This window comes from Staurois parvus, unplaced genomic scaffold, assembly GCF_062004578.1.
Source record: "Staurois parvus isolate SC_StPar_1 unplaced genomic scaffold, SC_StPar_1.0 ptg001677l, whole genome shotgun sequence".
NCBI classification, from domain to species: domain Eukaryota; kingdom Metazoa; phylum Chordata; class Amphibia; order Anura; family Ranidae; genus Staurois; species Staurois parvus.
The window spans coordinates 30,001-52,048 of record NW_028319473.1 but is presented as its reverse complement, the minus strand read 5'-3'; the positions used below and the strand labels follow the sequence as shown (position 1 = coordinate 52,048).

General features: G+C 46.3%; 1 protein-coding gene across 1 annotated transcript in view; it reads right to left on the bottom strand.

Annotated features, from left to right (window-relative positions):
• Positions 1–448: 448 nt before the first annotated feature.
• Positions 449–22,048, bottom strand: part of EEF1A2 (eukaryotic translation elongation factor 1 alpha 2) — a 32,773-nt gene continuing 11,173 nt past the window's right edge. Inside the window, exons 2-8 of the mRNA XM_089663383.1 lie at positions 19,080–19,260; positions 14,061–14,240; positions 12,767–13,063; positions 5,893–6,043; positions 3,842–4,098; positions 3,119–3,353; positions 449–801 (exon numbers count right to left, since the gene is read on the bottom strand). Of these exons, the coding sequence (XP_089519509.1) occupies positions 674–801; positions 3,119–3,353; positions 3,842–4,098; positions 5,893–6,043; positions 12,767–13,063; positions 14,061–14,240; positions 19,080–19,223 (1,392 nt within the window). The 5' untranslated portion in view covers positions 19,224–19,260 and the 3' untranslated portion in view covers positions 449–673. The remainder of the gene's footprint in view (positions 802–3,118; positions 3,354–3,841; positions 4,099–5,892; positions 6,044–12,766; positions 13,064–14,060; positions 14,241–19,079; positions 19,261–22,048) is intronic.

The following is a 22,048-nucleotide window of genomic DNA, read 5'->3' as shown; positions in this document are numbered from 1 at the left end:
TTCGGAGAGCTTTCCTGTAACTTCCTGTTGCATCTCTGGGACAGGAACTGCAGGGAAATTTTTCCACTGGTACACGGCAATAAAATCCTGAGAGGACTTCTGATTCTTCTCTCTTTTATCCAAAACTAAAAAAATTTAATATTGATACCAGGGGCAGACTGACAACTCATGGGGCCCCCGGGCAATAGGGGACCATGGGGCCCCTGTGTCCTTGGCCAAACTCAAAAAAGCCTATGAAAAAGGTACCGGGGGCATCTCATGGGGCCCCCTACTGACCCCGGGCCCTCGGGCAATGCCCGAGTTTCCAAATGGTCAGTCCGCCCCTGATTGATACAGACTGACAAGAGGAGCCATTTTGTAAGGTGATCCATATTTTTTGGCTGTGTCCCCGTGTAGCATCTCTTCTAGTTTCACTGAACACTAGTCACAAAGAAAACCAGGAGCCATATTTAATGATGTTGAACCGGTTTTATTGGTAAAATGGACACTAGGGGGTCACACGGTGGGGCATGCTTTTCCTCTTGAAGAACTTCCATTGGACTTTAATCGTAAGCATCCAGTCGTTGACATATAGGCATTTACAAGCACATGGGCTGGCGTGCGCCTCGAAGGTAAGGGGGCGGACCCTCTCGGAAGGGCAGGGCTTGTGTGCCAGGCGCAAGGGGCCTGCAATTCATTTGCCAGCCTTCTGGGCCTTCTGGGCGGACTTGGTGACCTTTCCAGCACCTCCGCTCTTCTTCTCCACGTTCTTGATGACCCCAACAGCCACAGTCTGCCTCATGTCCCGTACGGCAAAACGCCCTGAAGGGGAGATGGTGGGGAAGGAACTCAACATTCAGGCAAAGCTAGAGATATTCGAGTCAGAGAAATATAATTTGTGCCCCTAATTTTGTAATCCAGACTTTTCTACCCTTAAAGTTGACATAATTGCCCTCATAGGTGGTGTCTAGGTTAGCAATGTCATATAATGGCCCTCGTGGGTGGTGCCTAGGTCAGCAAGGTTACATAATGGTCTTCGTGGGTGGTGTTTGGGTCAGCAAGGTCACATAATGGTTGTTGTGAGTGATGCCTAGGTCAGCAAGGTCACATAAATCCCTTGTGGATGTGTCTAGGTCAGAAAGGTCACATAATGGTTGTTGTGAGTGATGTCTAGGTCAGCAAGGTCACATAAAACCCCTGTGGATGTGTCTAGATCAGAAAGGTCACATAATGGTTGTTGTGAGTGATGTCTAGGTCAGCAAGGTCACATAAAACCCTTGTGGATGTGTCTAGGTCAGAAAGGTCACATAATGGTTGTTGTGAGTGATGCCTAGGTCAGCAAGGTCACATAATGATTGTTCTGAGTGGTGTCTAGGTCAGCAAGGTCACATAAAACCCTTGTGGGTGTATCTAGGTCAGAAAGGTCACATAAAACCCTTGTGGGTGTATCTAGGTCAGCAAGGTCACATAATGGTTGCTCTGAGTGGTGTCTAGGTCAGCAAGGTCACATAAAACCCTTGTGGATGTGTCTAGGTCAGAAAGGTCACCTAATGGTTGTTGTGAGTGGTGTCTAGGTCAGCAAGGTCACATAATGGTTGTTCTGAGTGGTGTCTAGGTCAGCAAGGTCACATAAAACCCTTGTGGGTGTATCTAGGTCAGAAAGGTCACATAATGGCCGTCATGGGTGGGGCGTAGGTCAGAAAACTCACATAATGGCTTTTGGTGGTGGTTAGGGTAACAAGGTTACATAATGGCTTTCGTGGGTGGTGTCTAGGTCAGCGAGATCACATAATGGTTGTTGTGTGTGGTGCCTAGGTCAGCAAGGTCACAACGGTTTTTGTGAGTGGTGGCTAGGTCAGCAAGGTCACATAAAACCCTTGTGGGTGTGTATAGGTCAGAAAGGTCACATAATGGCCCTCATGGTTGGGGCCTAGGTCAGAAAACTCACATAATGCCTTTTGTTGGTGGTGGTTAGATTAACAAGGTTACATAATGGCCTTCGTGGGTGGTGTCTAGGTCAGCAAGATCACATAATGGTTGTTCTGTGTGGTGCCTAGGTCAGCAAGGTCACATAAAACCCTTGTGGGTGTATATAGGTAAGAAAGGTCACATAATGGCCCTCATGGTTGGGGTCTAAGTCAGAAAACTCATATAATGACTCTTGTGGGTGGTGGTTAGCTTAACAGGGTCACATTATGGGCCTCATGAGTGTTGCCTAGGTCAGCAAGTTCACATTATGGTCCTTAAAGGTAGTCCCTAGATCAGCAAGGTCACATAAAAATCTCATGGGTGGTGCCAAGGTCAGCAAGGCCACATACAACCCTTGTGAATAGTGCCTAGGTCAGTAAAGTCTCATACTTGCCCTCGTGGTTGGGGCCCAGGTGAGCAAAGTCACCTAATTATGGGCCTTGTGAGTGTTGCCTAGGTCAGTAAGGTCACATTATGGCCTTTAAGGGCCATCCCTAGGTAACAAGGTCATATAAAAATTTTGTGGATGGTGCCTAGGTGAACAAGGTCATGAAATGGCCCTTGGGGCTGGTGTCTGGGTTAGCAAGGTATCATAATGGCCCACATGGCTGGGGCCTAGGTCAGCAAAGTCACATAATAGCTCTTGTGGGTAGTGACAAGGTCACATAATAACAAGGCCACATATTAGCCCTCATGGGTGTCTAGGTCAACAGGGTCACAATTGTCACAATGGCTCCTTTACAAATCTATCCTCCCACTACTAATTGCTGAGGTCCATAGGCAGTACAACAAGTACCCAAGGGCTGCATGTGACCTTCTGGCAGCAGATTTAAGTGTAGGTTCACCAGCCCTGGTCTTCCTACATGGCAGTTTCATCCACTTTTATTAGATGATGTCATATGATGATCCCTTCTTGATATCCAGGTAAAAGCATAGAACTTGGGCTTAAGGATAGCACCTAACACTGCAAGTGGGTGGAGACCCCAAAAGCCAGGGTAAATCTCTTGGCCCAGATTTGGGACAATGACATTCCATAGACTGGGGTGCCTGACCTTATGACAAGCTCTTGGTACCTTTCAGGTATAATATAAACACTTTGTAGCCATTAAAGGCTTATCATCCAATAAAAATGTGACCTAATGCCTGAACTGTGGTAATGGTGGCTACTCACCAAGTGGAGGGTACTGGGAAAAGCTCTCAACACACATGGGCTTTCCAGGAATCATCTCTACAATGGCAGCATCTCCAGACTTCAGAGCCTTGGGGTTGTCCTCTAGCTTCTTACCGGAACGACGATCAATCTTCTCTTTAAGCTCTGCGAACTTGCAGGCGATGTGAGCAGTGTGGCAGTCAATGACGGGGGAGTATCCAGCACTAATCTGACCTGGGTGGTTCAAGATGATCACCTGCATAGGAGGAAATGAGGAAAGCTATAAGTGGAGTAGAAAAAAAAAGCCAAAACAAGGGAGCTCTTGACATGAAACCATGGTGTGTCACTGAAAACATATTGATGTGTTTTGGTTCCTTTAACAGCTTGCCATGGGTCTCCAGAAAACAAGGTAAGATTATCCATTCCTGGAAACTTTTCAATAAAGATCCAAGTTTCTGTCATTAGTGCTGCATCCACCAGAGGGCGCACACACAATATTACATGATATATTGAGGTGTCACTTGGGCCTCTTAGGCCTATGGAGAAATATATGGAGGTGTCACTTAGGCCAACAACTGACCAGATCTTACCTAGATCAAGGTTCTGATAGGTGTGGGGCACCAATGAAGATTCAATAGGGAAACAATATGTGCCCCACTACATACAAATCTCTTTCTCGAGGAATACACCACAAAGTTTTTTTTATTAAACAACTCAATGGCACAGTTTTCAAGATTTACAGACCTGAGAGGTGAACTGGGCAGCTTCCTGGGGAGGGTCAGCCTTGCTGTCCCCACACACGTTGCCACGGCGGATGTCCTTCACGGACACATTCTTGACGTTGAAGCCAACGTTGTCACCAGGCAGAGCTTCGCTGAGGGCCTCATGGTGCATCTCCACAGACTTCACCTCAGTGGTGATGTTCACAGGGGCAAAGGTCACCACCATGCCAGGTTTCAAGATGCCAGTCTCCACTCGGCCCACGGGAACTGTGCCGATACCTGCAGAGAATACGGAAACCTTGTCCAGAAAACAGAAATACTTACTAAGCTGGACTAACAGCAAGGAACTTGGCTGTAAGTGAAACCTTGTAAGTAGGTAACCCTTGTTAGTGAAGCCCTGTCTCTTTTTTGATGTCTTGATCCCTTTGGGGAGCTTCTTCGTCATCTCCTCTTCCATAGGCACAACAGGAAGTAAGAGAAAAGGAAATATTTCTAAAGTAAGGAAAAATTCCCATGACTGTCGCCAGAACATGTGTCCCCATTGACAATGACTACCAGGGCAAACAGAGGTGGTGAATCTCCCCAGTGGGAACCCAAGACAACAATGGAAAGCAAAGATGGGTTCCAACCCTTCCCAGAAAATGTACCAATAATGGGCTCCATGTTTGGTGCTCCTGGTGAACCCCAGATTCTGGGCTTCATCGTAACCTTTCGAACCTTTATTTAGCCCACATTAAAATGTTAAGACGACATGGTAAGTCTTTCATGTTTCAAAATGCTACTTGTTTAAGGTCATACAGAATGCAAGACCTTTTCTGTTGCCATGCAAAACTTTTTTCTAAAATCAAGAGGGAAAGAGAGCGGGGTGAATCAGTTATGGAGAAGGATCTGGATGACCTAGCAGCAAAATATTTTTTAGTTTTGGATTGGGCTGGAAAGAGCTAAAACCTGCCAGGTTCTGTAGGCAAACCAATAGAAAAGGACATATTTAGAGAGTAAGCCCATTGGAAGATTTCCCTGCTATTTTTGTTCTGGCGATCAATTTTCTGGATTTTCCTTTATTTTCAGTTCCAATGATAATGGCCACCAGGAAAAATAGTGAGAGTTAATCTCCACAGCGGGAACACAGATGGCAATAAAAACTAAATATAGGTTCCAACCCTTCATCGCTCTACGAAAACTACAAAAAACGTTTTGGCTTTATATGCACATCAAGAGGTCCCACCTCTATTGGGCTGCATGTTTCTCAAGCAAAGGTCACACTCTGTAGGACACATTATAATCTGACTGTATAATCTGCTTTGGATCTATCTAAAAACTAAGTAGTCCATTGCAGGGGCGGACTGACCAATTGAGCACTTGGGCACTGCCCGAGGGCCCGGGGTCACTAGGGGGCCCCATGAAATGCCCGTGGTACATTTTATAGGCTTTTTTGGGTGTGCTTTGAGTGTGGGCAAGGACACAGGGGCCCCATGATCCCCTATTGGCCGGGGGCCCCATGAGTTGTCAGGCCTCCCTTGGTCCATTGGCCTGCCTGATTGGATAAAACTGATTGGAATGTCCAGTCTGACCCTACCATGACAAGGCTGTTGGTACAATGATTGTTAGGTAAGCCCTCAAGTTACATAGTTGTTGATGTATCTAAAGAGCATTGTGCAGAACTTGTACAACCAGGGGCGGACTGACCATTTGGAAACTCGGGCACTGCCCGGGGGCCCGGGGTCAGTAAGGGGCCCCATGAGATGCCCCTGATACCTTTTTCATAGGCTTTTTTGAGTTTGGGCAAGGACACAGGGGCCCTATGATCCCCTATTGCATGGGGGCCGCATGAGTTGTCAGTCCGCTCCTGTGTACACCCATATATTACTTAAAACACCCACAACTCTTCTGCCTTGTAGATGGTCGGATTAAGCCTCAATGTCCCCCCACCCTCTATTGTGTATGGCCACCCAACGTCCAATTTGCAGCAGATGTCTGGTTGAGAGTTGTGAGAGATGCTATGCGGTTGAGCTGTCTCTTCTTACATTGCAGCTCTCCTGCAGGAATCTTGTTCTGCTATTAAGTGCTACTTACCGCCAATCTTGTAGACATCTTGGAGGGGCAGTCTGAGAGGTTTGTCTGTGGGGCGAGTTGGGGGCAGGATTGTGTCCAAAGCTTCCAGAAGAGAAACTCCATTGGCATTGCCTTCCTTCCTCTCCACCTTCCATCCCTTGAACCAAGGCATCTAAAGAACCAAAAGGCACATAGGAGACAAACCAAATGCAGAAACCAATCAAGCAATAAGAAATCCAATCAGTGCATTCAACATATGTATTCTAAAAAGTTTCAGGTAACAGCAGTAGAGTCTCATTAGATAAATGTCTGGTCTTGGAGGGGTTGGTGAAGGACACTATTGTAATTTTCTTTCAACTTTTTGAAAAAAAGGAAAACCTAGTACTAAGTGGGTAACGTGAGAAGAGTTCAAACACTCTGTCAGGTTTTTCTTGTTGCTTGTGTTTTGTTAGGGATATTGTTCCTCAAGTTATAGCCTAGATAAATGGCAGAAAACAAGTGGAAATCTCTCCAAAGAGTGTGGGAGATCCAAATGTTGCCACCAGAACCGGTGGGAGATGTCCCCCTACTCTTTTATCCAGTAACATTTGTTGGATTTTGGATTTATCTTCAGATTCTCTCATGATTTCAAGAAGTAATAAGAAATCTCACCAACAGGGACATAGGCAGCAATAACCAGAGGTTCTAACCCATTTCTAGAGTTCCATACTTTTTAGAAAAAAAAATGTTTTTGTAACCAATTGTATAATGCAAAATGAACTCCCAAAACCAACAAAATTCCTATGCAATTTTTGACATTCTGAAAGCCAGAGAAGAGGCTGGTCCTCTTTTTACATCGCAAATGACCATGCCTGGGCCTCCTAGTAGGTCACTTGGGCACCCAGCATTGAACTGGGATGCAGAGTGGGGACATGCTCCAGCATTTCGGACATCAGAATGTGTACGGGATGTTCTCGGGTCTCCTACGGTGCTCTGCAGGGGTAGTTTGAACACAAAAGGCATGTCCCATCATCGTATAGCTCCCTAACTTTTAGTGTATTAGTCCCTTTATTGGAATTCCCTCTCACCGCCCCTTCCCCCTTCACATTTTAGGCACCAATCCAAATTAACATTTTTTCCAATCTTCAAAAGCTTTGTTTAGTATTTTCAGGTCTTATATACGGCACATATAAGGGCAAAAAACACACTAGTTGGTTTTATGGACCATTTCCTGCGTATTAATTCTTTATAGTCTGGACATCCTTTGCCTAAATTATTTGCATTAAAAATGTCCCTCCTTCCCCTCATAGTTTGGTCCAGTAGGGAGTTGTGGGAAGCTGGAGGGGATGTCCCTGCCCTCGACTTTCTTAATATAGGTCATTAAGATTTTCTTATTAAAGTGCCCTGTGTTCTAGGTATCCAGGGAACTTTTGATGATGGGTAAAAATGTGATCAAGCAATTGAGAGCAACTGTTTGTAAGCCATGAGGGCATATTGACTGCTTCTGTTTGATAACAGGCTGTTAGGATCTGCTCCATTAATTGTACCCATTGTCTGTAGGCCCAAGCAGGCATAGTAGAGACCATTGACTGCAGAGTCCCAGTTGGAAACTGCCAATACATGTCTGAGCACGGTTGTCTCCTACTCTGATTTTCCTCCTGAGAATAAGACCTCTTTCTATCAGATCTTTAGTAATGTTTCTCTGTATGGACTGGTGCTCCCGCAATCTAAAGTGCTCTTCAGTAGTGCCACCTTGGAGATCATAGTCTAGCAAATTCCTTGTAGAAAACTCCTTCCTCACCATCAATGTCTCTAGTGAAGAACTGGTCCTCAAAGTACTTCTCAATAACTTACTCTATTGGTGTGTCCTACTACTGAGACTCCAGATATCTCTTCAGTTCCAGTTCCTCTGTATGGACTGGTGCCCCTCCAATCTAAAGTGGTCTTCAACAGGGCCACCTTGAAGATCATGGTCTAGCAAATAACTTGTAGAAAACTCCATCATCACCACCAGTGTCTCTGGTGAATAGCTGGTCCTCAAGGTACTTCTCGTGGTCTAGCAAGTTCATAGTAGAAAACTCCATCCTCACCACCAATGTCTCTGGTGAAGAACTGTTCCTTAAGGTACTTCTGAATAAGCTGTTCTATGGGTGTGTCCTACTTGGGACTCCAGGTGTCTCTTCAGTTCTAGTTCCTCTATATGGACTGGTGCCTCTCTAGTCTAAAATGGTCTTCAGCAGTACCACCTTGGAGATCATGGTTTAGCAAGTTCCTTGTAGAAAACTCCATCTTCACCACCAATGTCTCTGGTGAAGACCTGGTCCTCAAGGTACTTCTCAATAACCTACTCTATGGGTGTGTCCTAGTACTGGGACTCTAGATATCTCTTCAGTTCCAGTTCCTCTACATGGACTGGTGCCCCTTCAATCTAAAGTGGTCTTCAACAGTGCCACCTTGGAGGTCATGGTCTAGCAAATAACTTGTAGAAAACTCCATCATCACCACCAGTGTTGCTGGTGAATAGCTGGTCCTCAAGGTACTTCTCATGGTCTAGCAAGTTCATAGTAGAAAACTCCATCCTCACCACCAATGTCTCCGGTGAAGACCTGATCCTCAAGGTACTTCTCAATAACCTACTCTATGGGTGTGTCCTACTACTGGGACTCCAGATATCTCTTCAGTTCCAGTTCCTCTGTATGGACTGGTGCCCCTCCAATATAAAGTGGTCTTTAACAGTGCCACCTTGAAGGTCATGGTCTAGCAAATAACTTGTAGAAAACTCCATCATCACCACCAGTGTCGCTGGTGAAGAGCTGGTCCTCAAGGTACTTCTCAATAACCTACTTTATGGGAGTGTTCTACTACTGGGATTCCAGGTGTCTCACTAGTTCCAGGCTCACTTGGGCTTCCTGACCCTCTCTACCGTTCCTCCATCCTGTTCCACCACCAGAGCCGGGGAAACAGACAGGCAGTATCTATCTTTCCATCTTCTAAAGGGATGCAAGGCATGCAATACTGACAACAACTAACTTTGAAGTAAACCTGTTAGTCCAACAAACTAAAGCTGACTTATCCTCAGATATCCATCATCCTGATCCATTGCTTGCCTACCCAGTATGTCTTAGACCTGGAACAACCAGCACATTCTAAAAGGTCCAAACTCCCATCCGGGTCAGGGGGCTCATAAAGTGGTGAAGCAAGGGATCAGGATGAAAGCACCTTTAAAAAACCAAGTCAACGATGGCTGCCTCTATATTTCATTCCCCACAGATCCACTTTAATTGTTCTCAAACCCAATGATCTGAAAATGTTCATTCCCTAATGAATGTCATAGAAATGTCTTATAACGTTTTTGTTTATGGCCCCTTTAGGTTCCTTGGCCCCTCAGGACGTCTACTGGACCCCGCCTACCCTCTTTTAGCAGCCCAGGAATAATCTATTAAAGCTGCCTCAATGAAGAGCAATGTAAAGGCCTTGTTTGGATGGCAGAGGTTCTGCTCGTCACAGTGCTGGCAGGCTGCCCTGGTCTTTTTATAACTGGCTTTATAGGATCCGATGTCCGCGGAATGTTCTGGAAGGGCCAGATAGACAGCAGTGATGAGTCAGGGCCCGTATAGCTAAATGAAGACATCGCGAGGGGGGGGGGGGGGGCGGCCATGGCGCTTTTCAGCGATGAGTGCAGGCTGGCTTTCCTCAAGAGATCAGCACCTGCATGCAGCACTTTACAGAATGCACACCTCTTAGTCACGCAACCAGAACCCGACGCCATTCCACTGACTGCGACTCACAGCGACGGACATAAAAGATTATTCAAAACCTCATTTTACAAAATGTCTGCAGATGTGAAAAACTGAAATCAAGAACAAGTACGAACCTACAGTGTAGCTTTACTAAAACCAAAACAAAAATAGAAAAAATAAATTGACATAAATAAAATACGATATCAACACTACTGTGCCTAAAACATCCAACCAACCCCAGGGATTAATCTAACACACCACAGCCAGATCCAACAGGCCTTTCACGGTGCCTCTGGGACCACCACCACAGAACATGAAACCGAGAACCACGCAGTTCAGGGCTATTTAAAACATAAGCTGCCATAGATGGTCTACATAGAAGGTCTACATAGAAGGTCTACATAGACGGTCTACATAGATGGTCTACATGGATGGTCTACATAGACGGTCTACATGGATGGTCTACATGGATGGTCTACATGGACGGTCTACATAGACGGCCTACATAGATGGTCTACATAGACAGTCTACATAGACGGCCTACATAGACGGCCTACATAGATGGTCTACAGGAGGTGAAGGATGAAATATTTGACGCTTGGCAGGAAGACCGTGCATCTAATGGAGTCCGAATGCAACATTTTCACCTTTGATAACAAGCTTCTCAAAGCAATATATAAATCAATATGGACACAATTACGATACCCAAACCTGCCGTGACTGCAATGCTTAATGAGTGAATCCACCCAAATCTGGTATTTCACTGTTTGGAGGATGCTGGAGAGTTAAACCCCATGACACTTCTTTCTATCTTCTATCTATCTTGGTAGGACCATTATGAGGGGTTCCCACCATCCCTGAGCCGAGTTCCCGGGTCTGTACACCCGCTGTGCCCATTATGAGGGGTTCCTACCATCCCTGTGCTGAGTTCCCGGGTCTGCACACCCGCTGTGCCCATTATGAGGGGTTCCCGCTATCCCTGTGCTGAGTTCTCAGATCTGTAAACCTGCTGTGCCCATTATGGGGGGTTCCCGCTATTGCTGTGCTGAGTTCCCAGGTCTGTACACCCACTGTGATGATTATGAGGGGTTCCCACCATCCCTGTGTTGACTTCCCGGGTCTGTACACCCACCGTGCCCATTATGAGGGGTTCCCACTATCCCTGTGCTGAGTTCCCGGGTCTGTACACCCACCGTGCCCATTATGAGGGGTTCCCACTATCCCTGTGCTGAGTTCCCGGGTCTACTGGAATGTAACATTAGAAGCTTGGACACATCAAGGTGGACAAAACACCCCAAAACTCCCAGACTGGCGGGAACAGAACCTGGATCTGTAGCAGGAAGATACTATAGCACTGCTGGACCGAATGATTCCTATCACATCGGATATTTCTCTAATCCAAGAATATCATTATTTATGGGAACAATTGTTATTTTTAGTAATAATGGTGCAACGAGAGCCGAAAAAAATGATCAGCAGAGAAAATAGCCAGCATGGTGGCAAATAGCATGTATGTAGCTTAGTGAATGAAGCTCTCAGGAAGTGAATGAAGCTCTCAGGAAGTGAATTAAATTCTTAGGAAGTGAATGAAGCTCTTAGGAAGTGAATGAAGCTCTTAGGAAGTGAATTAAATTCTTAGGAAGTGAATGAAGCTCTTAGGAAAAGAATGAAGCTCTTAGGAAGTGAATTAAATTCTTAGAAAGTGAATGAAGCTCTTAAGAAGTGAATGAAACTCTTAGAAAGTGAATGAAACTCTTAGAAAGTGAATGAAGCTCACAGGAAGTGAATGAAGCTCACAGGAAGTGAATGAAATTCTTAGGAAGTGAATGAAGCTCTTAGGAAATGAATGAAGCTCTTAGAAAGTGAATGAAGCTCTTAGGAAGTGAATGAAACTCTTAGGAAGTGAATGAAGCTCTCAGGAAGTGAATGAAGCTCTTAGGAAGTGAATGAGACTCTTAGGAAGTGAATGCACACCCCGCCTGTAACGACAATCTCAGCTCCCATGCTGCAGCCATTCAGTGGGTCCTAAATAACTGTAGATGAGTATACAAAGAATTACAAAACTCCCCCGGGGGTGCGGGCTCATCGTCCTCACCTGTAGCTGAAATGTCAGTTTTGGGTGGAGTGGCCCTTCAGCTATCTCCTCTCCCTGGATACACTGTCTGGTGGAAAAGCTCATGAGCCAAGCTTCAGAGGGCTGCCAGGAAGGATTCTGGATTCTGGATCAGACTAGCCAACGCAGGCCATTGTGATCCGTTCCAAGAGCGAACACACCCAGCTCAACAACAGTGACTCCATGCGGCCGTTGGAAACTCACGCACACTCCAACTGTCCATCAGAGAATCAACTATCACTATCCAGGCACTAGGCTATGGTGGGAAAGTCCAGTGTGTTTGTCCTATTTGATCCTAGGGAATCCATATCACCCCAGGTTCACACCTAAGCGTTTCCGGCACGTTTTGCAGAAACGCACTACAGTCCATGTAACATGATTTCCTATGGGACACGTTCACATCTCCGCATTTTCACCCGGTGCATTTTTTGGAAAGGGTCGGGGACTTCTTTAAACGCAAAAAGTTGCGTTTTTGGTTTTACAGACTTCAATGGAAATGCTGCAGAAAAGCATGTATTGTGTTTTTTGCTGCGTTTTGAGTTTTAAATCTGCCTAGCAACAAGAAAATAAAAAAAAACAAAAACAAAAAAGCATCACAAACGTGGCAAAAAACGCAGGTGCAAAAATGCAAAACGCAATGCAGAAATGGCTGAAACGCAAACCTGCAGAGGTGTGAACCTAGCCTTCAGCAGGCTTTTCACAGTGCTTCTTTCAAAGCCTGCAGTCTTTTCTAGAGGTCTGTTCATTAAAAGGGAACAATAATCTCAAGGCAGACCTCCAGAAAACCACATTTTAGTCATTGAATGTGTTTTACAAGTACTGCTGGTATAACAGAATAACATCATTTTATATATAATCTTTCCCCTGCAGAAGAAATCAGGCAGGGAATGGAAAGTTTTATTACGCTGTGTAATAATGCCAGTCTGCTGTGTTTCAGGCACTGGGGGCTGGAGGGGGAGGTGCTTAGGTGTCTGCCAACAGGAGAGCGGCTTTCCTGGAGTTGTGAGAGTGCAGTGCCCAGTGTTAGCCAGCAGGGTGAGTCCCTGTGTGTCATGTCACTTACATTGGGGGATGGTTCCAGCATGTTGTCCCCGTGCCAGCCAGAGATGGGCACAAAGGGCACGGTGGCCGGGTTGTAGCCAATCTTCTTGATGTAGGCGCTGACCTCCTTCACGATCTCATCGTAACGCTTCTCGCTGTATGGCGGCTCAGTAGAGTCCATTTTATTGATCCCTACGATCAGTTGTTTCACACCCAGGGTGTACGCCAGCAGGGCATGCTCTCGGGTCTGCCCGTTCTTGGAGATTCCAGCCTCAAACTCACCCACGCCGGCCGCCACGATCAGCACCGCGCAGTCTGCCTGCAGGGGGGGGGGGGGAGACAGTGCTTACCTATTGGACGGATCTGAGCCAATCCAAAGTTACTGACATCACTTCTGTCTGTCTATCCCATTCAATCCATTCCATTATATATATATTATATTTCTCCCATTGCACATTATCTATCTATCCCATCCATCTGTCCATCCATCCCTCCATCTACTCATCCATCCATCCATCTCTCCTGGTACTCATGTCCTGTGTACTATAACTGTAATTATCTGTTCGTCTATCTATCTATCTATCTATCTATCTATCTATCTATCTATCTATCTATCTATCTCTCTATCCATTCATACACCAATCCAATAATTTATCCATCCATCCATTTATAAACCCATCCATTCATCTATCTATCCATCCATTCATCCATCTATCCATCCATTTATACACCTATGCATCCATCCATCCATTAATCTACTCACCCATCCATAAATAAATCCATCAATCCATTAATCCATATATCCATGCATACATCCATTCCTTCCATTTATACACCTATCCACCCAACCATCCATCCATTTTTACAAACATCGACCCATGCATCCATCCATTCATCATCCATCCATTTATACACCCATGCATCCATACATCCATCCACTCATTTATACATCTGTCCACCCATCCATCCATGTATACACCCATCCATCCATGCATCCATTCATTCATCCATCCATTCCTACATCCATCCATTTATACACCCATGCATCCATCCATCTACTCACCCATCTATAAATAAATCCATGCATACATCCATTCATCCATCAATCCATTTATACACCTATCCACCCATCCATGCATCCATTTATACACCCATGCATCCATTCATTCATCCAACCATCCATTTATCCATCCATTCATTTATACACCCATGCATCTATCCATCCATTCATTCATCCATCCATCCATTCATTCATCCATCCATATACCCATGCACCCATCCGTACATTTATGCAGCCATCTATCCCTCCTCCTCACCTGTGATGTTCCGGTGATCATGTTCTTGATGAAGTCACGATGTCCGGGGGCATCGATGATGGTGATGTAATATTTGGTGGTCTCGAACTTCCACAGAGAGATGTCGATGGTGATTCCTCTCTCCCGTTCGGCCTTCAGCTTGTCGAGAACCCAGGCGTACTTAAAGGAGCCCTTCCCCATCTGTCAGGAGAGGTGATCACACGCATTATACTGGGCAGACCCTAACCTTTCCTTGTATCACCTGAACACCTAGCTATGACTGTCCTCCTCAAGGTATCCCATCGTTTTTTCCCTACAATAACTGGTCTGTGTCCTGATGATTCTCTACTACAAGTCAACCAGACAGAGTCTGCTTGACTGAAAGCAAAGTCTCTGCAGTCTTTAATGAAGTGAAACAACCACTATATCACAGTCTGCCAGCCGCCATGTGATCTCCACTGCCAAGGCTTTAGGTTTCCTATTCACAGATTCATGGAAGGCCTTTTAATTCCCCACCCCTGATCTCCCCACCCCAGCATCTCCCCATCCCTGACCTCCCCACCCCAGCATCTCCCCATCCCTGACCTCCCCACCCCAGCATCTCCCCATCCCAGCATCTCCCCATCTCTGACCTCCCTACCCTTGACCTTCCCAACCCAGCACCTCCCCATCCCTGACCTCCATACCCCTGACCTCCCCATCCCAGCATCTCCCAATCCCTGATATCCCAACCCCAGCACCTCCCCATCCCTGACCTCCGTACCCCTGACCTCCCCACCCCAGCACCTCCCCATCCCTGACCTCCCTACCCCTGACCTCCACACTCCAGCATCTCCTCATCCCTGACCTCCCTACCCCTGACCTCCCCATCCCTGAGCTCCCCACCCCAGCACCTCCCCATTCCTCACCACCCTACCTCTGACCTCCCCACCCCAGCATCTCCCGATCCCTGACCTCCCCATCCCAGTACCTCCCCATCCCTGACCTCCATACCCCTGACCTCCATACCCCTGACCTCCCCATCCCAGCACCTCCCCATCCCAGCACCTCCATACCCCTGACATCCCCACCCCAGCACCTCCCCATCCCTGACCTCCATAACCCTGACCTCCCAATCCCTGATATCCCAACCCCAGCACCTCCCCATCCCTGACCTCCGTACCCCTGACCTCCACACTCCAGCATCTCCTCATCCCTGACCTCCCTACCCCTGACCTCCCCATCCCTGACCTCCACATCCCTGAGCTCCACATCCCTGAGCTCCACATCCCTGAGCTCCCTACCCCTGACTTCCCCATTCCTCACCACCCTACCCCTGACCTCCCCACCCCAGCATCTCCCGATCTGTGACCTCCCAACCCCAGCACCTCCCCACCCCTAACCTCTTATTATTTGCAGCCCTTCCCCATTCACTTGAATAGGTTCTGTTTGGTGAGCTTGCCGTCTGTCACACCTGCGGCATGTAAGGACCCATCAGCTTAAGGCGGGGCAGTGGGGGGCGTTAAAACATGGCTTAACCAAGCATTTTTACCACCCAAAACCGTACATCTAAACTTAGCTTTAGAAGGAGTACTGAGGCAGGGTGCTGTGATGTTTTCAGGATGCTATGTACAGCACCCTACTGGCCCCTTCCACCAGCCATGATCTGCCTGCATTGCAGAGAGAAGCAAAGAGACCCAGTAAGGATGTCAATGGATCTAATATAAGGTAGGTAATGAAAACAGAAACGTCATGTTGATGGGGAGCGAAAAGGGGGAACCAGGGAAGCAGATTAAACGTCAGCTTTAATGAACACTGCAGCTCTTCTATGAGATGTCAGAGGTTGGGCTCACATAGATCTTTCTAATTAGGTTCTGCTTTCAGTATATATATAAAAAGGAAAAAGAAACGGATAATTGCATTGGTTTTTGATCTACAAAAGGCGATTCTAACACACACAGCGTGATCGGCGTCCTGAATGCGCCCATCGCCTGCGCCTATGCACGGGTTAAGGTCACCGACACCCCCGGCGCAGTCTCGCATTTCCTAGCTGTGCGTAGCTGATAGGACAGTGTGCCCTCTGCGACGCACGCAGCAAATGGAGCCTTCCAGCTCAGCTATAATTAAACCTGGCAAGCGGCAGCTCTCTCCGCACCCTCCGCACCCTCCGCGCCCAGCTGCTGCTGTTGATCACTGCGGCCGGCGTGGATATCTCTAGAACACAACGCTCTCTGTGAGCTTGTCGCCATCTGCATCTCAGCCTCTCCTGGGCCTCCTCCGCTGAGTCAGTCCTAAGGATAGGAGGACGGTGAATGCCTGCCATCCTGATTTAACCCCAAATATAGACGACGTCCTGATGCCATCAAGTATAGTACAGGGTCCTTAGAACCAGAAGGGTAAGGCTACGCAGCCAGCTGCCTAGGGTGCTGAGCAAAACAGGGGCACAATATCACAAATGGGAAACGTGGGGTAATAAGAGGTAACTGTGAGGATGTGGCTGACAGCCGAATAAGATATTATAATTATTCTTTTTTTTTTTTAATAAGAGATCATTAAAAGGTTACAACTTTCCCAAATGGACACTGTTAGTAATCCCTAGCTACATATCTGTTTTTAATTAAAGATAAATAATAATCACCTGTACATCACCAGTCAGTCAGGATCTGCTGCTGTCAGTCTGACAATGGTAGCTAGCTGACAGGTAGAAAAAGAGCTGATGACCTAAAGTGTGCTACTGCCCAATCACAGGCCTGCTTTGCTTAAAGGAAAGCCATGCTTAGAGAATTATCTCTTCGAAAAATAATAAGTGAGGATCAGGAGCAGACTGACAACTCATGGGGCCCCCGGGCAATAGGGGATCATGGGGCCCCCAGGCAATATGGGATTATGGGGCCCCTGTGTCCTTGCCCAAACTCAAAAAAGCCTAAGGAAAAGGTACCAGGGACATGTCATGAGGCCCCCTACTGACCCCAGGCCCTCGGGCAGTGCCTGAGTTCCCGAATGCTCAGTCCGCCCCTGGTGAGGATCAATATGAAGCCAACCAACCAGGATTTAGAGTAGGAGCAAGCAACCTTGGTACTCCAGCTGCTGTGGGACTACAAGTCCCAGATAAGATGCCCATAAATGTCACCGGGGACACTGATAGCAGCTCTTAAATATATATCTGTTTTTAAGCGCCTAATCATCCCCTGTACATCACCAGTCAGTCAGGATCTCCCGCTGTCAGTCTAACAATGGTAGCTAGCTGACAGCTGGAAGGAGCAGAGCGATGACTTTCTCAGTGTGCTACTGCTCCTTCACTGTCCAATCACAGGCCTGCTTTGCTTAAAGGAAACCCATGCTTGGAGAATTATCCGTTCGAAAAATAATAAGTGAGCATCAGAGGATCAATATGAAGCCAACCAACCAGATTTAGAGTAGCAGCAGGCAACCTCGGTACTCCAGCTGCTGTGGGACTACAAGTCCCAGCTAAGATGCCCATAAATGTCACCGGGGACACTGTTAGCAGCTCTTAATTATATATCTGTTTTTAATGCAAGCACCTAATTCCCTGTACATCACCAGTCAGTCAGTCAGGATCTCCCGCTGTCAGTTTAACAATGGTAGCTAGCTGACAGGTGGAAGGAGCAGAGCGATGACTTTCTCAGTGTGCTACTGCTCCTTCACTGTCCAATCACAGGCCTGCTTTGCTTAAAGAAATATGGAGGTTATCTGTTTTGAAAAATAACAAGTGAATGTCAAAGGATCAACATGAAAGGTAAGCAACCAGTACTTAGAGTAGGAGTAGGCAACCTCAGCTGCTGTGGGACTACAAGTCCCAAAGGAGAATGGCTCCTTAAATGTCAGCAAGGAACACTCTGTTTATAACGAAAGCACCGAAGAAGTCAGGATCTGCTGCTGTCAGTCTAACAATGGCGGCTGGCTGACAGGTGGAAAGAGCAGAGTGATAACTTTCCCGACTTGCTACTGCTCCCTTACTGTCCAATCACAGGTCTGGGCAGGTCCTGTGCTGTTTAAAGGCGGCCCATGCTTAGAGAAATATGGAGGCTATCCCTCCTGAAAGTAATAAGTGCTAATATCGGAGGATGAACATGAGAGCCAAGCAGATCGTATTTAGAGCAGGGGTGGGGAACCTTGGCACCGCAGCTGTTGTGGAACTACAAGTCCCATGAGGCACAGCAAGACTCTGACAGCCACAGGCATGACTGCCAGAGGCACAATGGGATCTGTAGTTTCGCCGCGGCTGAAGCCGAGGTTGCCTAACCCTGATTTAGAGCAGCCATTCTACTTTGGATCAGGGATTTTTGTTTCATGGCCGACAAGCCAATCAGGGTCCTGATTCATTAAGCTGCAATATGGAAGAGCTAAGCAGCACTTAAGGCATGCTAAAATGATATTCAATAACATCAGATAAGAGGCCACTTTAGCATGCCATAAAGTTGAACTTCAGTATATGTAAATGTTGTCTAAATCAGGGGTGGGCAACTGTGGCCCTCCAGCTGTTGGTGAACTACAAGTCCCATCATGCCTCTGCCTTTGGGAGTCATGCTTGTAACTGTCAGTTTTGCAATGCCTCATGGGACTTGTAGTTCTACAACAGCTGGAGGGCCACAGTTGCCCACCCCTGGTCTAAATCCATTCATGGTATGTATTGTTTCTCGGTGGGCTTTGTGTATTTCTTCCAGATCTGTGCAGAAATCCAGTGTGAAACTTTGCCTCGGTGTAATAAAGACCGCTCACCCCTGCTCTCTCTCTATGTGCAGGGTGACTGGTCTTGTCTCCGCCCCCTACTGTAGTTTTCTGCAGGCAGCCTGCAGCGGGTGGAGCCTGCTGGGCCCCTCCCACAGCTCTGCTCACTGCACAGCAAAGTGATGATGCCACTGCTACTTTGACAAGGTAATATCTGGATTTGTTAAGGCATTCAGAGCACACATAGTAGATTTATATATTTTGTACCTATGGAGGAATATATTATATAGCAGAGAGCTGTTGCCCAGAAATTAGCATTTAAAATGGGCAGTTTGAAGAATCAGAGCCCTTGGCCTCCCCCTAAACCCTCACCTCAGCGGCCTCCTTCTCGAATTTCTCTATCGTCCTCTTGTCGATGCCTCCACATTTGTAAATCAGGTGGCCGGTGGTGGTGGATTTGCCGGAGTCAACGTGGCCGATGACCACGATGTTAATGTGGGTCTTCTCTTTCCCCATCTTCCTGGGGGTGTTGCTGTGTGGCAGATGAGGAAATCTGAAGGAAAAGCAAACTCCATTATCTTCTGCATCACAACCATCCGTAACCCCCAACCAAACTGCCCAGCTTGGGAAGACTGGGGCAAAACCAAGCCTATGGTTGCCAAGCCACATGCCTTAAAGGGTTCAAAAACTGGGGAAAAGTGCAAAAAAGAGGGAGGATTAGTGTATGTTCCTTCACCTATCTGCGGCTATGCTGAAACCCATTGTGGAGGCTGAAGCCATGATGGTTTGTAGCTCAAGGTTCTTACTATCTCTAAAGACCATATGGGCTCAATACTGGTTCAAGATGGCATACTGGTAAAGACCATATGGGCTCCATACTGGTTCAAGATGGCATACTGGTAAAGACCATATGGGCTCCATACTGGTTCAAGATGGCATACTGGTAAAGACCATATGGGCTCCATACTGGTTCAAGATGGCATACTGGTAAAGACCATATGGACTCCACACTGGTTCAAGGTGCATACTGGTAAAGACCATATGGACTCCACACTGGTTCAAGATGCATACTGGTAAAGACCATATGGGCTCCATACTGGTTCAAGATGGCATACTGGTAAAGACCACATAGGCTCCATACTGGTTCAAGATGCATACTTGTAAAGACCATATGGACTCCACACTGGTTCAAGGTGCATACTGGTAAAGACCATATGGGCTCAATACTGGTTCAAGATGCATACTGGTAAAGACCATATGGGCTCAATACTGGTTCAAGATGCATACTGGTAAAGACCATATGGGCTCAATACTGGTTCAAGATGGCATACTGGTAAAGACCATATGGGCTCCATACTGGTTCAAGATGCATACTAGTAAAGACCATATGGGCTCCATACTGGTTCAAGATGCATACTAGTAAAGACCATATGGGCTCCATACTGGTTCAAGATGGCATACTGGTAAAGACCATATGGACTCCACACTGGTTCAAGATGCATACTAGTAAAGGCCATATGGGCTCCACACTGGTTCAAGATGGCATACTGGTAAAACTATATGGACTCCACAATGCTTCAAGATGGCATACTGGTAAAGACCATATGGGCTCCATACTGGTTCAAGATGCATACTAGTAAAGGCCATATGGGCTCCACACTGGTTCAAGATGGCATACTGGTAAAGACCATATGGACTCCACACTGGTTCAAGATGGCATACTGGTAAAGACCATATGGGCTTCATACTGGTTCAAGATGCATACTAGTAAAGGCCATATGGGCTCCACACTGGTTCAATATGGCATACTGGTAAAGACCGTATGGGCCGCATACTGGCTCAATATGGCATACTGGTAAAGACCATATGGGCTCCATACTGGTACAAGATGGCAGCCTCCACTTAGTCATGTGACCACTCGAGAAGAGATGTCAGTGTTCCAAGGCGATTTTAGCATCCAATGAACACTAGACACCAATATACAATACATGGGTAAGGATATCATCTATCTGGCTTTTTTGGCATGTCAGGATGACTATATGATGAAAAAAATGAGGTCAGGTTGAATGAAAAATGCACATGAATCAGTTGTATGCAAATTTTGACCTTATCTGTGCAAGTCAAGGTGGGATGTGCTCATTCACACATTATGAGCCTCCTTATTGGTCAGCTTGATGCTCCTCATATAAATAACCAATGAGGATGGTGGTGACCAAACCTGCCCAATGGACCAAACTTGACCATTATAGGAAAAGCTTTACCTTTATCTATGTGTCTTCATCCCAGGAGCTACTGATGAGGTTTCAGTATGTCATTTCCCTGAAAGTAGGCTCTACTTAGGCGTTCCTCCATCATAACCACATCATTCCTCACCAGTGACAGTTAATAAGAGATCACATGACCCATTCCACACTTTTCCATGGCATACCACCAACTGTCATTGGTCTGCTGTTGATGAGGGGTGGGAATTCAGGTTTAGAGGCCTGGAGCCTGTGTAATCTGCTCCATGCTACACGACTGTCACATGAACTCAATCATACCTACAGGCCCCATATGATCACAGACAAAGGAAGTCAATGCTACTTTACTAATAACTGATATTTCACTTTTATGTCATTCCGAGGAAACAGAACCACATGCTGACTTCTTGTGTACCTCAGGATCTCCAGTGACAATATCTCCCCAGTGATCATTTCTGGATGTATCTAACTGCTGTGCTTGTTACTAGGCCTAGTGATGGTGTCACCTTCCCCCAGGAGGATTCCTGTTATGGTAACCAAAGCCAGACTCTTTTATTATGGCATTGTGCGGGAGGGGGGGGGATGAGCACCAATGAATGAGAGATAGATAGATAGATAGATAGATAGATAGATAGATAGATAGATAGATATGGGAGGGATAGATAGATAGATAGATAGATAGATAGATAGATAGATAGATATGGGATAGATAGATAGATAGATAGATAGATAGATAGATAGATAGATATGGGAGGGATAGATAGATAGATAGATAGATAGATAGATAGATAGATAGATAGATAGATATGGGAGGGATAGATAGATAGATAGATAGATAGATAGATAGATAGATAGATAGATAGATAAACAGCCTTATTTACTTATTACATATGCGGGCTGTGCTTCCTACTCAGTAGTGCAGCTAGAAAACAGACAAAAAGAAACAGAGAAGAGAGAAGGGGGTTGAGAAAGAAAAGAAAGGATAGATAGATAGATAGATAGATAGATAGATAGATAGATATGGGAGGGATAGATAGATAGATATGGGAGGGATAGATAGATAGATAGATAGATAGATAGATAGATAGATAGATAGATATG